The sequence below is a fragment of the Phasianus colchicus genome, chromosome 2 (genome assembly GCF_987193195.1).
Source record: "Phasianus colchicus chromosome 2, bPhaCol1.hap1.1, whole genome shotgun sequence".
NCBI classification, from domain to species: Eukaryota; Metazoa; Chordata; class Aves; order Galliformes; family Phasianidae; genus Phasianus; species Phasianus colchicus.
The window spans coordinates 95958581-95976485 of record NC_143437.1 but is presented as its reverse complement, the minus strand read 5'-3'; the positions used below and the strand labels follow the sequence as shown (position 1 = coordinate 95976485).

At 36.7% G+C, this 17905-nt stretch overlaps 1 protein-coding gene across 3 annotated transcripts in view; it reads right to left on the bottom strand.

Annotated features, from left to right (window-relative positions):
* Nucleotides 1-230: 230 nt before the first annotated feature.
* Nucleotides 231-17905, bottom strand: part of ASAP2 (ArfGAP with SH3 domain, ankyrin repeat and PH domain 2) — an 88180-nt gene continuing 70505 nt past the window's right edge. Inside the window, exons 21-28 of one of the 3 annotated variants that reach the window (XM_031611272.2) lie at nucleotides 17476-17589; nucleotides 13499-13754; nucleotides 10816-10977; nucleotides 9736-9904; nucleotides 8045-8112; nucleotides 7149-7261; nucleotides 3814-3936; nucleotides 231-2866 (exon numbers count right to left, since the gene is read on the bottom strand). In XM_031611272.2, the coding sequence (XP_031467132.1) occupies nucleotides 2792-2866; nucleotides 3814-3936; nucleotides 7149-7261; nucleotides 8045-8112; nucleotides 9736-9904; nucleotides 10816-10977; nucleotides 13499-13754; nucleotides 17476-17589 (1080 nt within the window). In that variant the 3' untranslated portion in view covers nucleotides 231-2791. The remainder of the gene's footprint in view (nucleotides 2867-3813; nucleotides 3937-7148; nucleotides 7262-8044; nucleotides 8113-9735; nucleotides 9905-10815; nucleotides 10978-13498; nucleotides 13755-17475; nucleotides 17590-17905) is intronic. The other 2 variants (XM_031611270.2, XM_031611271.2) reach the window with 2 other exon arrangements.

Sequence of the window (17905 nt, the reverse complement as noted above, 5' to 3'; positions counted from 1 at the left end):
ACTGGAATGGCTGCCCAGGGAGGAGGTGGTGGAGTTGCTGTTCCTGCAGTGTTCAAGAGGCATCTGGACGAGGAGCTGTGAGATATGGTTTAGAGGCTTGTGGTAGCAATGGCAGTGGGAGGATGGTTGGACTATATGATCTTATAGGTCCTTTCCAACCTTGTGATTCTATGATTCTCATATTACACAAAGAACGATATTGTGTAAGCAGTACAGAGAGAAGTAGCCAAAGTGATTTTAAAAGTAGTTTTATTTCTCCAGACATTTGACTGGTTAACAAGAGTAAAATTTATTAATCATGCTCTAATTATAAATCACTGCATCCAGGACATTGAAAATAAGAGTTGATTTTCGGTTATACAATATATACAGTTGCTCTGCAACTAAACAAAATAAAAACCACTGAATTGAATATTATACATCTCATAGCATTCTAAGCTGCATTTTTAAGTGTCCTTTGCTCCTTTTTAAACAGTTAACACAGCAACCTAATAGTCTATTAACAGTTTTTTTGAATCATTATTTTGATCAGATTTGAAAAGCTGTATGAAATATGCCAAGATTTTGGACTTAAAATTCTAAATTTTATATTATAAATAGATATCTACAGGCTCTAGAATTTCTTCTTCCTCTGCCAGAGGAAAAGCAAACTTTGAGAAATGTTGAAAATCTAGGGATAAATTTTGCTTAGCTGCTCTTAATTGGTCCTCAACATTTTAACGGTCTGCACTGTTAGTGCTATTACAGTGTAGTCTAAAGGCTTCCTAAGTGACTGGTGAACAGGACTGTGACTAATTTTAAAGTGTGTTCCTCTTCTAGCAGAGCCCAAGGAAAGTTTGCATCATTGTTTAAACTTTATGAGTTGTACACTATAAGATTCTGTGTTAAAAATACTGTACATTAGGAGATCTGTGCAAAATAATATGCCCATTTACTCTCTAGACTCTATCAGGGATAGAAACATACAAAATAGTGTTGCAAACTGAAATTCAGTAAGTGAATAGAACTGTAGTGCTAAACTATTACTCTATCATTTAACCGGGAACTTTGAAAATACAGACTAATTTGCTTCAACTTGCAACAAAAATATCTTGAAACATTCCAGTTTGTTCCCCATTTAAACTGCAGCAACAGCATCAAGAAAATGAAAGTTACATGTATACTGGCTGTACCCACATGTTTGAAAGGCTACTGACCAACTGGACCGTTCAGGAAAAGTGATACAAGGTAAGATCAGTGTTGCTCTCCCGGCACTTTGTGATATGTGATTTTTCTCCAAATAAGTACATGCAGTGGCTTGTTTTCCATTCTGTTCCATGTAAAATGGCCAAATTTAAACACCACTTGTCAGAAATTTGAAGCTCTCTCGATAAATCTAGAGAGAATATTCACAAAACGTGGTCAAAGGCCAATGTGACCTAGAGGCATGGGTTTTTCTTACTGTATGCTACCAGTTGCTTCTGTAGCATAAAAGCAACCACTGGTACAATCCTAGAATATACCAACACCAAAATGACACCTATTGGTTCTATTGGTGCTTTCCATCAGCCAATTGGGAATTATCAATAGCCTAGCCTTTGTTCACAAATCAGTAAAACAAATTTAACAACAGTGTAGCTACCATATACGTGGGTATATTATATAAATACAGAGTGAGTTAGCAAACTATTACTGTTTGCAAGGTAGTGGCACACAAATTTTTATAAAATAGAACGTAATGTATTGTACTTGTGAGGTGTCAGAGACCTTATTAACCAAGGATAGTTATCTAAGTCTTCCACCAAATACGTTCTGTTTGAACACATTAAGAAATTCCAAAACAAACAAACAAAAAGCCTAACCACTATAATGATACAAGTGTAAGAAATGTTCTGCAATCCATCATCATGGTTAAGTACATTTCAGGAAGTGCAGTTTTCATATCCTTGAGTTAATGCAGTAACTCAGTAAATATTGCCACAGTTTAGTTAACCAGCAGTAGTCACATTAAATGACCAAAATGGATGTAACATACACAAAGAACATTCGAAAAACAGGTTCCACACACGTGCAGCCTAGAAAAATAAAAGTCTCAAGCTCACAAAATCAGACCTAGAAAGTTCAACGACTAACACAGACTTCAGATAACTTTAAGCAAATATCTACATCCATTCTGAAAGAAAGAAGTTTCTCCTGTGGTAAACTGAAATACTTTTTCACTTTTACCTGGCCAAAGACACCTAGTTAGAACTGTTTCTTCTGCAATAGATGATATCCTGGATGACAGCCACTATGGCAAAATGCTGAATGAGTTCACTTTAGAACTAAGCAGCAGCTTGCGTGTTTTGGTTCCAAATACTTCAAACTGTACTGAGAATTGGATAAATTCACTGCCCTGTTACGATTGGGGAAGCAACACTGAAGTGTGGTATTATCAAGTTAAAAAGGGAGAATAAAATAACAGTGAGTGGTTTAAAAAGAACATTCTTTATGTTGTGATGTTCACATACTTACATGGATTTTGATTGTTAAAGCTTTTCAGTTCACCTTAAAAAAATACAGGAAGAAGGTTTTTTTTGTGTGTTTTTTTTTTTTTTTAAAGTGTAAACTGATAATGAGAAATTTTCACATAGAAAAAAGTTCTGAAAGTCCCAAAATCAGAACAATGGTAATAAAAAAGTAAGCTACAGTACCTAGGATTTGGGCAGTGTTCTGGCAAGGTGTCTGCAGATAGGTAGATGAAATGAAACAGAGCAAAACTTATTTCTGTGACCGCTGGTAATGAGAAATGTCTCCACTTATCAGTAGCAATTTAGTCAACAATAAAGTGCACAAATGATACAGGGAAAGCTCCTTTTCGACTTGGATCTCCATCAATATGACCAATCTGCAAGAGTTCAAATATTTTTCAAGTTAATCTCAAAAAGGAATTATAATATCACCAAAACTAACACCAGTGACCTTCCTGCCTAAAGTATGACAAGTCTCTTCTTCCATCTTTTTTTCTCCTTTTGCCAAAGACAAAGAAACATCATAAGAAAACTCAGACCAACAGGATGCATTTGTTATTCAGCTATAAGCTTTTTTTTCCCCCCAAATTCTGTTTTATTCATCTTTTTAAAAACAACACCTCATAATGCAGAACCTCTACTGCACCATTTCAGTTCATTCTGGAATGGCTGGCAGCTCAGTCTCTGTTTGTTGGCTCTTGCTTTCTCCTCTTAGCAGTAAGTGAAAAGAATGAATCAAGCTTCAATAAATCTCAAGAATTTGGGGTGTTACATGAATCAGTATATACTTAGGTACAGCATTATTGACAATTTAGATGCAATATGGTATTCTATTCTTTGCTAGCTAACAATCAGGCTAAGGCAAGTGTTTTCACACACAATTTTCCAAGACTTCTTCAGCTGATGCAGCTCTGGAGTGCAAATAGTTGAGATGGTTTCCCAGCAGACAGAATGGACCACTTCTCAATTTCAGTCAGCTAAAGAATCAGGACAATAAAAAGCTGTCTCCTGAGGACCACCATAGGACATCTTCAAGGAATACAAAATAGCTATAGATTCTTAAATTGCTGACACCCACCCAAGAATTTCCTTAGTTACACATACTGGGTACCCTACTAATCAAACTTTTTTTTTTCCTGAATGAAAAACTAAAGATTTATCTGAAGCTTAATTTTTGAACAGAAGAAACACCTGGAATAGGGCTTTCATGAGATGAAACTTCTGTTATTTGGAAACCCAATAGGAATCTTTTGAAGTCAGAACCAACCTCTACATTTCATGTATTTCTTTAGAAGTATGTTGACAGGAAATACAAAATACTCACCCACCACTCCTGGTCTTCTTCGCCATCGACTACAATGATATCTCCTTCTGAAAAAGTTAGCTCATCTGGGTTATCAGCTACACAGTTGTAAATTGCTTTCACTCTTTTGGGTTTAGTTTTTGACTGAAATGTAAAAATAAGAAAATGTAAATAACAAGCATGAAGAATCAAAGCAGATTTAGACTTGATTTAAAGAAAGCAGCAGAAATGGTACAGTTATTTTTCATAGGTTAGAGTTCAGCTAGATTGCTTACTTTATTACTCCAAAGCCTTTCAGAACCTCTATGCCATCAATGTGGGCCAGCTTTCCCTTTGTAATCTTCCATTCCGGCTCACTCAAGCCAGCCTTCAGAGCTCTACATCACTGCAGCAAGCACGACTTTACTCCAAGTACGCACTGATCAATCAAGTGCTACACCATGAGTGTAGCCACACCATGAGTGCTGTGAGGCCTGAGTCATGTACCAACATGCCCTTTTCTAATTTACTAAACCCATTCAATCTATAAATTTTCCAGAATATCTTCAGGCTCTCTGTATTGCTGAAGACTGCAAGCCACAGGAGTGGTTTTCCAATTGGAAAGTTCACACTACTGTTTATTAGGGAGTTTCAGTATTGCAGTAGGATTTCAATCCTAGTTTGAAACCATGTTGAAATTGTTTTGCCTTAGCATCACAGTATCCACCACCCCACCACCCTAATCTCGTACGTCTTTCAGTGCAACTTGGCCTGTTCCCATCCTGTGCCCCCTATGGCCGCTGCATTTGCTTTCAATTCCTGTTGCAGATCAACACTAATGCTATGCTCATAGTGATTTCCATGCAAGGAGTGGGAAGGTGCAGGATAAGGAGGCACAGCATAAGCTTTCTAGAATGAATCTACCCATTCCTCCAGTTTCTCCAGCCTCAGTCACCAAAAGTCTTTTGTTTCTACCTTAAGATGCCAGAGCAGATCTGCAAGTGCCATTTAAGTCAACAGAGAGATGTTAATGCAGTGCATGTTTGGGACAGAGGCTCCAGATGGGGCAAGGAAAAGTGGTCTCACCACCATCCTGGAGTGCCCCAGGAACTTGTCCTAGTCTCTGCTTAGGTCAGCCATGGAACAGGAAGATTGGGAGAAAAGACTTCATCCACAAGCATTCATTTGCATTTTAGTATAAATCATGTCCTGCCCAGATGAGACATATCCTCAGGCTCTGTTTGTGTGCATACCCCACAGACATGAAGCCCTGCACTGCATCACAGTGATTTTGCTCCATCTCAGCCAAGTTACAGTTTGAACCACAACCAACTCTGTCAAGAAGAAAAGCTTCACATCAGTACAACAGTGACATAATTACTAACTTCAAAGGGTTGTAATTCCAAGTATTTCTTGTTCTTTGGATGTCAAAGGAATTAAAATAAATCTCCATTCCCAGGAGGCTAACATCTTCCAGGAAAGTTTTCCATATGTCTACACTGTTTTCAAGAATCTCAAGTATACATTGAAAAAAAATGCTGCATCAGGAACCTTCTAAATGAAAAACAGGCTATTGGGCAAATGTATTATATAGGAGACAAGCCACTGGCTGCACACATATGTGTAACTAGACCTTTTTCTTTACTCAAGGAATACTTCTGCAATCATTTCCTAAATCTGGGCTGGCTTCTGTATTCTCTGACAGACATAGCAAAAATTATTGAAGTATAAAGCCAAATGGAGTGATTTAGTCAAGTGCTTAAGCTAGACTGATCTAGCTAAAGCACTTTAGCTGAGGGGGCCCTTGACTAAATCTCAGCTAAGATGCTTTAGCTAGATTGATTTAGCTAAAGCACCTTAACTAGCATACAACCTGAGTCAGGTTTCCCTTATTTCTTTGTCTTATGACAGAAGAATATTTTCCAGCTGATTTTCTCAGCGACAAAAAATTCAGCCTACTGGTGCCCTGGAGTAGTGTGGAGTCAGACATGTTCCTCATTACATGCAACTAGTATTAACCAGTGAGTGGAGACAGACTGTTTCCAAACACCAGCAAGGACAGCCCTTTCACACAAAAGTAAAGCAGTTGTCCTAAGAAAGGGAAAAGGAGTGAACAAGATACAGGACTACTATGACCTTAATTTATACAGAAAGCCAGGAAGGGAGCCGTTTCAGAATTATCAGGTGTGCTGTATGGATGAATCCAGTGCTCACATCTGAATCTCAAAACACACAAAAGAAATTGGGATCAGAGTTTAACAGCTTTACAGAAACAGCAATTCCCTTAATGCATATAAGCAAAAGGGATAGCTACTCCATTTCTCACTAACCAGACCATTAAATTTTATTGTGGTCTAAACCATCCAAGTTATTTTGATGCAAGACAGACATTAACTTGGTTAAATAAGAGAGGGAGAGGCAAGAAAACAGAAGATTTTACAGTACCAACTAATGCAAGATGAACTCCAGATGTCTCTGTGGCTTTTTTCGTATTATCAGATGACAAAAGCTAGTAGGAGTTCTAAGAGCACCGAACAATGTGCAAGACTATGCACATGAACACACTGAAGTCTGTTCTGGAGAACTACTATTTCAACGAACATGGTTAAGGAAAAATGAATGGAGAGACAGAGGACTGAAGAAAGAATATATCCCCTTAATAACACAGTTCTGGAGACAGAAACAGCACACCTCCCACCTCACAGGCTATTATGAACCACGTTCCCACACAGAATTTAAAGTATAAAACAGTCCAGGCCTTGTCACAAAGAGCACCTCAAGAGCATGGGATCTCTATATTGTCATTTGTCTATACTCAGCATGACAAAGAGTTGTAAAGATAACTAATTCACCAAAGATCCAATTTTTCTTCTTTTGAGCCTGGATCTGACTAGTTTAGTCTGAAGTCATTTGACGTACTTAGGTAAATAATTATATCTACTTCCATTATAAAAGAAAAACAAAACACCTCCCTTACCACTTCACTGAAGTTTAAGAATCAAGTTATAAATGATTTACAAATGACTTACTACTGTACACTTGTCAAGCCCATCTACCCTCAATAACCCATACATTTTACACGTGGTGTGGGTCACATTCAGATACAAGCAAAGAATCCAAGCTCTGTTGTTGATTTACACCTTGTTTTTTGCTGGTGTTCTTTTTAATTAAAAATCACTTACCATCACTTAAGAAATGCAAGAGAAGCAAGGTTTTCATGAATATCTGCCAGAGGTCACACTGAACAGGGGATATGCGTTTTGTATTTTTCATGGTTCACACACTTTCTTTCTAGCAGGACAGATGATTAATCTCGGGAGTGCATTTGATAGCATGTGGAAAATTTAATGAAGTTCAAACCCAGACTGTCTACTTACTATTTGGGATTTCCTTGGCATTGGTGCTGGTGGCTGGATCTGTGCCAAAGTATTTGCTGTAGAACCAGTCTGTGTTACTGGAATTTCACATACAGAAGAAGATTCTCCTGCTGCTAAGGTAAATAAAACAATTAAATTTTAGGCATGCTTTAAAAAATATTTTTTGAAAAGGAAAAACAATAATGCAAATTAAAATCAAATGTATCATTCTCAATTGGAGGATACAAAGAATTTTATATACTACATGCATTTCATCTTAATGGTTCTTTCTAAAAAAAACAGAATGTAATTTTTCTACAATCTTCTTTACCAAAAAGGTTTATTTTTTTTGCAAATATAATTACTCAAGTTTTTTTAGTGTTGCAAGACATTTAATATTGCAGATATGTTACAAGAGAAAAAAAACCTACAAAATAGGTGAGACCAGAACCAATTTTTTCATTTCTCCGCACATTCATTACAAACTGCACACTTTTAGAACTTTCCTTGCTTAACCAAGGCCATCTTCATCAAGATGCTGTACCTTCACGAGAAACATTTAACAATAATGGCAGATAACGACTAGCAAATTCTCACTGTGCTGTTATCACAGTAACAACCAATAAACAGAAAACATACAGGGGAAAAGGATATTGGGTAGGAGAAATTCCACTAAAATCACCACAGAATCCATGCAAACTTTCAATATTTTATTGCAGTGCCCTAAAACACTAGTTAAAACATTGTTCTATTCATGCTGAATAGCTTTAAGCATTGAGGGCTATGCAATCAAGAAAATAAACAAGAATGCTGGTACTGACTGTGTAAATGCAAAAAATAAATGAAATAACTGGCCCCACTATGCTGTAAATAATAACAACTAACTGCAGCAAAATAGATCTATAAACCATAATTACCAGTTTGTTGGAGAGCCCCAAGTCCTCTAGACTGCCCCTTGTTACTTAAGCCAGATGACTTCTCAGACCTATTCAAAAAAGTAAGAAAATCTTCCATTTAAGAAACAAACAAGAACATCAACCACAAGAATCCAAGCTATTTTTCAAATTATAAAGTTCTTGTGATATCATCAGTATATTTTGGTGACTGGTATTTTAATTTTAAAGCCAACGATTAGCTGCATTTCAGCTACAAATGTAAGGTAGAAGAATAATTTTAGGTTCCATTTGTGCAGTTTGTATAGAGCTGATTTTCTTAAGTTCTGAAGTTCATTCTATTGCTTTTTAATATTCTTTGGTGCAATTAATTAACAATATATATCATTACATATTGTCTACGTTACAGCAAACTTCAAGTTGCTTCTCCCTTTTACTTAATACATTATATACAGTCACACAGCTAGAAACAAAGGTCAAAGGTCATTTATCTCTCATCACAAAGCATCACCCCTATGTATTATCTCACACAGACATATATATGTATACGTGCTCTTATATCTTATAACTATCTATGTTTGTACAGGCTACATTCTGCCAAATTTTCAGTGGCAGAGAATCAAAAAAAATTCCTAGAAAATTTGGTAACATATTCCACTATGCCTTCTTTTGGAAAGCTTTCCCTAGCATCTAAATTATTCTTGCAACAATTTAAACCACAATATTATTTTCAGAGCCTCCCTGAAATATAAAAAGGAATGACATCATCCAATGCGTTGCACATATTTGAAGACTTGTGTCTGTGCTACAATTTCTCTTTTTTTAAAAGATGAGAGACTCTCATTTCTTCCAAACTTTTATCCTAAGAGACCATATTTTCTTGACTTCTCATTATTTTACTGATCTCCCCTGGTTTCAGCCACAGTACTTTGTGTATTTATTTTACTTCAATACCTAATACTGAATAGAGTAGTCCAGATGAGGGGTCACTGATGTTGACACAGTTGGAAGGATTAATTCCTAAGTCTTCTGACTAACTTTTATTTGTGACTCATTATGTCTTTGCAGATTCTTCCTTTAAAGGATTTTCGTTTAACCATACTTTGCCATTCTCCTTAGTCTGCTTTTGTTCCTTAGTCTGATTGTTCCTCAGTACCAAGTGTTGCTTAATAAATAACATCCTTCCTCTCCCTAAACTACTACACCCATTTTTCAAGGCTACTTTGAATATAATCCCATTCAGCAGGACAAGGGTCCTTTCTAACTTTGTTTCCTGCACACCAGAATATTTTCTACTCCAGGTCTCTCTACTTCCACTATGAATGAAAATACTGAATGGAATTGAACAAAGGACAAGAATGTGAACAACAAATGACATAATCAGACATAATATCCTCTGATCTCTTCTTTGTTATAAGAAAACTAGAAACTGATTATTCTTCATGGCTTCTTACTTCCAACAAGGGTAATCATTCTGCAGATATTACGCAAGTCACTCAATATTACATCACTAGTCTACCCTGTTTTTACTGTGGGAATCCTTGTAATGTAACTTCCTTTAGGATCTGTCTTCTGTTCATTCACACACTTTAGAACACATCACTGGCAAAGGTGTGTGTGCCTTTTAGAAGACTTTCATGTTACATGCCACATAATTGAAAAGTTAATAATAATTATGAAATAGATGCATTAAATACTAAAATGGCATCAATTACCCAGGAATAGGCTTTCTTTGAGAAACTCTACTAGGAGGCTGTGGGGGCAGCGGTGGCGGGGTTGGCTTAGTTTGTGGAGGAGCTGGCTGCTGTTTAGATTGCTGGTTCAAAGCTTCCATAATGCTGGCTGTCTTTGCCACTGGAGGCGGTGGTGCAGGAGAAAGCACATCTATAGAAAAAAATTAAACATTGAAAAGGAATTAGACTTTGATTTACCATTTTGTCTCTTGGATTCTCATCCATAGGTTTTCCTGTTACAGCACTTATCTCTATCACAGATAAATACTACTTGTAATCAACAATTTAAACATAAAGCAATCCTTCTAGTGGAAGGAAGACCTCTCTGGAATGACGCTTACCTTTAGTTTCACCTAGCCAAGATCAGAGAGCTCACAAGTGCTTCCATTTAACAAAGCATTAAAGTACAAACAGAAAATTCTTGTGTCTTAACAAAGTCATTCTGATCTAATATTTTCAAGAATACGACTGTATTTACCTGAATACTGTTTGCTCAATCAAGACCTTTGGTTTGACTTTTATGGAAAAATAGCTGAGTGAGTATCTGAGAAATTCTGTTCAGAGGAACTTCTTTTAAAATCCTGTTATGACAACATTTAGCCAAAGAAACTTCACATTAGGTTTAGTAATTAATTAAAATTTCTATTGAATTCTTGAAACCACCACAACAGCAGTTAGCGATGCATGAAAACATCTCTTTGCATTCCTGCATTCTGTAAGAATTGAGCACAATGGTGGAGAGGTGGAAGCGTGGAGCCCTAGGCTTACATGAAACACTTATCTTTACAAGTCACCAATGAGAAATGCATCATTAAACCTATACATACAGGTGGAAAGCTCTTTAGCTCTAATAGTAAAGTACTATTTCCTGTTGACCCTGCAATACACCATACAGTCCTCACTGGAACGTCGGAGAAGACGGCTCACACGAAGTCACTGGATGGGAACGATAGGCCAAAGCTACAGTCACCAAAAGAGGAAGCATGAGTTGTGAAAATGGAAAAATAAGCCAACTATGATTAGATACAGCAGAAGGGAAAACAGGGGAAAGTGGAAACATACTTGTAGATGTTACACGCAATGGCGGCACAGGGGGATGAATAGCTGGTGGATCAGATGAAGATCTCTGCCTGCTTATACTTTCCACTCCTAAAGAATTTGTCTTCCACATTGTATTAGATGAAGAAATTGTCTGAATACCACTGCCAAGAACTGAAGGCTGAACTAAAAAGAGAGGAAAATACTGCATTATTATTTTTGCTCACCCTAAGCACAAAGCGTTAATATTGACACCTGTGCTTATAAAAATAGTGCAGCTATACACTATATTCACCAAATTAGAACTACTGCCATCCTGCAATACCAGGAATACTAGAGCAGAGATCAAATCTGCTCTAAAAAAATACATACAAGTTTCTGGCGGATGTCTTACTAACCCTTCACCCTCAAGTTTGTCTCCAGACATTACTTTAAAGTAGACCAACACTTGAAAAACAGAATGTTTTTAACAAGAAGAGAGAAGACACCTTCTTTAATCTGTGGCTGATAGCTGTAATCATCTCAAGTATACCAAACAAATAGGATCTTGCTCTTAATATTAGCAGACCTTGCTGACTCAAAGTGAAACATCAGTTTTGATTTGGAATTGACATAAAACTGAATTTGACCCAAACAAGGAGCTATAACAGCTACGCATGAAATTAGAATTGGTTACACAGTACTGCTTTTTCAGAGTCTCCTAATGGAGAATTTTGGAATGATTCCATTCCAAAGAGCTGCTTGCCCATTCATAAAAAGCACAATACAGACTTTTATAATAAGGCCAATATTTTGCACTTTTCATGCCATTTTTCCCTACTGAGAGCATGAGCATCATATAAAGAAAAAAACAAAACAGATTAAGGTATGAATAAATATCAGGTTGCAAGGAAAAGCATAAAAGGCTCAGAAGACTTGAAGAACAGCTTAAAGCTAAGAGGATAAAGGAGCAATAATAATACATCATAAGCATAACAACAATATCAGCTATTGACATGAAGCTAAGACTGGCGATACTATCATTGCTTTTAACCAAGCATATAAAATAATAGGCTAATGCACTGCCAGGGTAAAGAACATGAGTTAATAGACTCCCTGAGCCAGGCAGCATGCTTTCTTGGCACAAGTTGCACTATACTGGTGCCAACAAGTCTGAGGTTGGGAATGAAATTAAAATGACCCTATTTTAAGTGTCATTTAATCAAGGGCAAACACTGGGTAAAACCATATGGTTTGCCATGGGTAAAATAATATCAAAGGGTAAAAGAGTCTTTTTAACTATCCAATTATATAACTTATTTAGGGATAATATCTAACAGTTAAACTGACAGAGCAAGCTCCCTCACAGCCAAAAGACAAGACACTGGGGAGATTTTCTTGTTTGGTGGGGGAAGCGTTCCTTTTCATCAACTAAAAAACATATCCTGATATTAAGCTTAGACTTCATGCAAAAATGTCAGTTAAAAGGAATCCCACCTTGGCCAAGAAACATAGCTGTATGCAAAGCTAAACTTCTGCCAGCCTCACACTACTCTTTCAAAGTAGCACAGAACCATGCTGTTCTATTGTTCTCGGACTTTTTCCTCACAAAACAATACATTTTAATCCTCCTTTTATGCTGCAGCCATTTCTGTGGAACAAACAACTGAGTTTCCATATTCCACAAATGTTCAATTTGCAATCTCAGCCATGATCACTGTCATATGGAGCCCTGTATTCTAATCTCTGTGCAGAGCTTTCCAAGGCAGACATCACTCTCGTAAGCCTAGAACATTCTGCATTCCTAATGTCTTCTTACAGAATTGGAATCTATTAGAACATGAAGTGTTTACACAGTCATTTTCTGCAGTTTAACTTTACATAAGTTTAGCACCCATGAGAGACTGTGGATTAATAAATAAATTGTTGGAATAATAAACAGCACTGATACTAATAAACTGTTAATTTCACTGAAACAATGAAACACAACCAAATGTGTACTGAATAAAGACAATCTATACAAATCTCTCTGTACTTCTCCAATATCCACACAGATTATATATGAACATAAAAATGAGGCTTAGGTGTCAGCTTTAATGGTAGATTTTGCATCCTTTCTGAACTGGAATGAGGTCACTACATTTTATGTATATTGTTCTACTGATCACCTACATTTTCAGTTTTCCATACCAGTTTTCCATATTGTGAATCTATACTTTGTCCCATTTTATTTTATCAACCCTGAAGCATTTATTTATTAAGAGAAGACTGTGTAATGTTAAAAATCTCTCATGTTTGGCCTACATTCTCCTTTTCCTACATGTTCAAACAATTTCCTATAGCAGTCAAATACTATGAAAACTGCACCTATAAAATTTTCACTTTGACAGTGACATCTTCCAATAAGAGAAGTACAAAAAGATGGAATTTAAGTAAGAAGTACTTGCCAAATTAAGTTGACTGTAGCCCTCCTTTTAATAATAGGTTTGATTTTATTCAAGTTACTTGGCATCGTTTTCTCACACACTGCTGTGTATTTTCTTGCACTTATACTGAAAATCAAACTCAGAATTGGTTGTGCAGATTCACTTCAAATATGCAAGATGAATGTATCAATAAACTGTTCCACTACTTACCCATGCAAAATAACTGTAAAACAAAACTTGAAAATGAAAGAAAAAAAATGATCACAATCCCAGTCATCTAACATATTTTCCAGTGTTAGTACCTTTGCCAATATTTCTTGGAGGTAGAGGAGGTGCACTACTTGTAACAGGTACTGTAGGTTGAATGGGAGGTGGACTGCCACTGAGTATGGCTCCGTACGTTTCATTCTGCAGTATACTTGGCATAAATCCCCTTTGCTTATCCTTAGCAATGTTTGCTGCATCTCTTGCCAACGATGCTACATTAGGCTGAAGTTGGTTTGATCCAAGCTGATAGAAGCTGACGGGCCTGTCCTCCCTCCGATTAGGACTGGGTTGCTTTAATACAATAACAGAAGTGCTCAGTGATACAGCATTATTTCTACTCGCTTTACTTATTAATAGAAAGTTATTGATTTCAAGATAGTCAAAATCGCTTCTAAAATGCATTCTTATTGCTTGTAATACTTAATCCGGAATGTATACTCCTCACCTTTCAGGAAGTGTGCATGTTAACAAAAAAAAATAATGTGAACTGCATTTCAAAAAGTTATTCTTTCATTTTCTCTTGTAGCATACTCCTATATGATAATACTGTATCCTGTATACACACCAAACCACAGAATGTCAGGGATTGGAAGGGACCTTGAAAGACCTACAAGAACTATACTGCTAAAAATAGTAATGAGTACAGAAATTCAGAATAGATCAAGTGCTCCTGCATAAAAATATCATGTAATATTTTTCAAAAACATTCGAACAACCGAAGAACCTAAGTCTCATATGAAGTTCAGCAGCATTAGATCCCAAACCAATGATGCTCATCTCAAGAACAGGACAGAACTGCATCTCAGTACTCTACCTATAGCTCAAGCTAGAAAACATCAGTAGCCCAGACTTCTCATGAACTCTTTTTAGCTCACTAATAACAGCACCAGCTAGGGAAATTAATTGGCAGAGGGGATGGGACGCCGCTCAACCTATGCACATTATCAAATGAGCTCCAACCAGCTGTCCTTGTGATCTGCAGTGAGTCATCTGTTTGCCACGCACACAGTGTTAGTTTTCCTGTTTCAACAGCAAGCATGATAATTACTGTTATCAAATCATTAAAATAGCTCAAGTAAAATATGGCTATTGCAGGAGTGGTTACAACATTCCACATTTCAGAGAGCAGAATTAAATATGACTTCAGAAACAGTGTTAGATAAACACTTAGCTGCACTGTCTGTATGAAATTAAAATAACTATTTAGAGTAAAAGCATTTGAACAGAATAGACTTTCATCGACAGTATTATGAACAGGCAATCAAGTTTCCTCTGGACACATTCAGAGCCTTCTCTGGAAAGATCATGTAAGATCATGTAGGCCTTTAGACGTGTTACAACACAACATGATAGCTCAAAATGATGTGAGTGCCATCCATCTGCACTAATCCCTGCCTTTACTTTGGCTTAGCACACCACTCTTTGCTAGATGACTCCTCTCCTCACCTGATGTCTCCACTGTCCTGGTTCTGATATTCATTTCAGCCCACACTTGCTTCTGCTTTCTAAACCATTGGATTTATTTTTTGCTTTGCTGACTTCGCTTTCACTGTTATACCAAACTGAAACAGCTTGATACAGAATCAAATCTGTGCTAGATTGGAGGCAAACAATGAGGCTGAATCAGACAGTTGGGCGTGGAACAGTAGCAGAAATCAGCTGGACTGTCTTTGCTTTCTTTCAGCTTAGGCTCTCTTTAATACAAAAATTGTGAACTGTAAGAGCTGCCTTTCTGTCAAAGATGATAAAATTTATTTGAAAGAAAGACAGACAAGTTTAACTAATACACTGATATCCGTAAACTGAACTCAGATCACATTTTGCATGTGATGCAAAGCAACAGCAATATGCATCAGTGCATTCAGTGTAGTCACAGACACTAGCCTGTGATTAACAGTCCTTAATCTCCTTTCAAAATTCGCTGTGGAATAAGTCTACTAATAGCAGGCAGTAGTTTCACTACAGCAGCCTCATTGCTGAGTAGCAGCAGGTAACTTTTGTATCAGGTGGAACTCAGTGGCTGGCCAGAGAAAAAGAAAAGGGACAGAAGGCAATTGGCAACAATAAAGTGAAGAAAAAAATGGATCAAAATTTATAAAAGAAATTTAGAGGGCTCAGTGTCCCAGAGAAGACACCTAGTTGTAAAGTACTTAGGTTTTACTGCAAGAAAAAAAAAATTGCAACAGAAAGTTTTGAGCAGCTTTATCAAAAACGTCACTATTATTTCTGTTACCATCTGAATGGCAATATAATATACAGAAATACGTAAATGTTTGGATACACTAGAAAGACCAGATTTAAGAGCCCACATATTCTTGCATATATACCAAAATTCTCAAGAAAAATCTTAAGAAAATTCCCCAAAGGTAACAATTCTTCTTTGAAAGGGAGGACTTGTGGTGACTTCTTCACTCTTCTTTGCTAACTCTGACTTCTTTGCTAAGTCAACTGTCAGAGGTAATAGCTCTCTTGCTCCAAGGGGACAAGACAAGGGAGAAGAACCCTATGCTGACAGGATCCTGCCAAAGGGATATTTTGCAACAGAGGAAACCTGTTGATGTCAAAATTCATTTTCAAAATATTAAAGAATTCCAAAAATCTGACGGCCTATTTTTAAACAGTCTGTGAAAGGAAAAGAAAGAAGGAATCTATGACTGTGAGGTTTTAATATTTCTGAAAAGAAATTAAAAAATCCAACACGCAAGATCTGATTTTATGTTATTAATCATTGAAGTATTGGCAATTTACATCCTGCCCGATATGGGGAACTTTGCAGGAGATACACCAGAATATCAAAATTTGTAGAATGAGAAGTTGAATTTCATTACCCATAGGATAAAGGATTCTTTTCTTAGCTACTTCCAACAGAAAAACAGTTGTGCTAACATCTAGAGAGCAGCAAATATTGCTCATCTCTATTGTACTTGCTCCTGGGTTATTTCTTGCACCTTACAAACAAAGCAAGAAAGGCACAAGCGATAAGAACTCTGTGCACACACACACACAAAAAACATCTGTTCAATACTTCTACATAATACTTCAAGTAGAGTACATTTCATAAGGCTGTGTTTTGGAGCCTATGCACCATTTCAAATTAGTCGGCAAGACTAATTTTTTCCAAAGTTATTCTGATACCAAAATTTGGTAGTTTGCTCCCTGTCTGTATGTTTAGGTGCTTAAATACTTTTTAAGTTAATTTCTCAAAACTGGGAAATGTGTTTTTTTTGTTTTTGTTTTTGTTTTTTAAGATGGAATCAAGTTCCTACGGCACTGGAATACTTTGTAATATCAATACTTGTAATGTGACCATCCTTGGAGATTTTCAAAAGCCATCTGGTTATAATTCTGGGCAATAGCCTCTAGCTGACCCCACTTAGGCAGTGGGGTTGGACCAGAGTATCTCTAGAGGCCCCTTCCAGCCTCAGCCATTCTGTGCAATTCTGTGATCCAGTAGCACCACCCCAATACCCAAAACTTGAGGTATGAAAATGGAGAAAAAAGGTATTTGCACAGGAAGATTCAAAATTAAGATGGGTCTTGCTATTACTGAAAATGCTTAATTTAATGCACAAGTCTAGTGCCACTGAAAACAAAACTATAGCCATCAGTAGAACTGTGTCACAAAAACGAGGAGGTACTGTAAGGTATATCTCTTTGTAATGACACTTTTCCTAGCATGTTAGCTCTGCTTCAAGATCAGAAGACATACATATTTCTAACATACTGAAAAAATAACAACTATACTGAATGTATATTCACTCCATTAAGAAGAAAACATGATCAATGACCTGACTGCAATTAGCCAGATGTGATTTTTTTTTAAAAGCATTTTACATTGAACAGAAGATCAATAGTAATTTAAGAAACTAACATTTAAGCTACTGCATTTTACTACAGAATGTCATTTTGCAGTATCTTCATTCCCATAGTATGAAGTCTTATTGAGAGCATTACGAACAGCTTGCTTACACTGATATATGAACAGAAAAATTAATAGTGTACTGATGCAAACCTGTAACTTTTCATCCACATCATCATCACTTTCATCAAGGTCTTCATGTAGTAATCGCCATTCATATTCTACATGAACATGAGAATTAAATCTTCCAGACAGTGCTTGAGTTAGCTGAGGAATAAAACATGACTGTTGACACCTATGGTACGTGCAGAACTTACTTTTAAAACACCATAACTGAAAACAAACAAAAATCACACACTGAAGGAGCTCTGGTTTCCAAGTACAAATCTCACCTTTGTTTTAAAAAAGAACTTCAGTAACTTGAAATGTCATCACAATGGGGTAAGTTCAAACAGTGAAGCTCTGATCAACCACAGCACAAAGAAATCAAAAACAACCAGTCTTTGCATTACAGGCCCACTCTCCAATTTTTGACAAGAAACACCACAACCAATTTGCTTCAATTTAGAAACTGCAAGTCAAA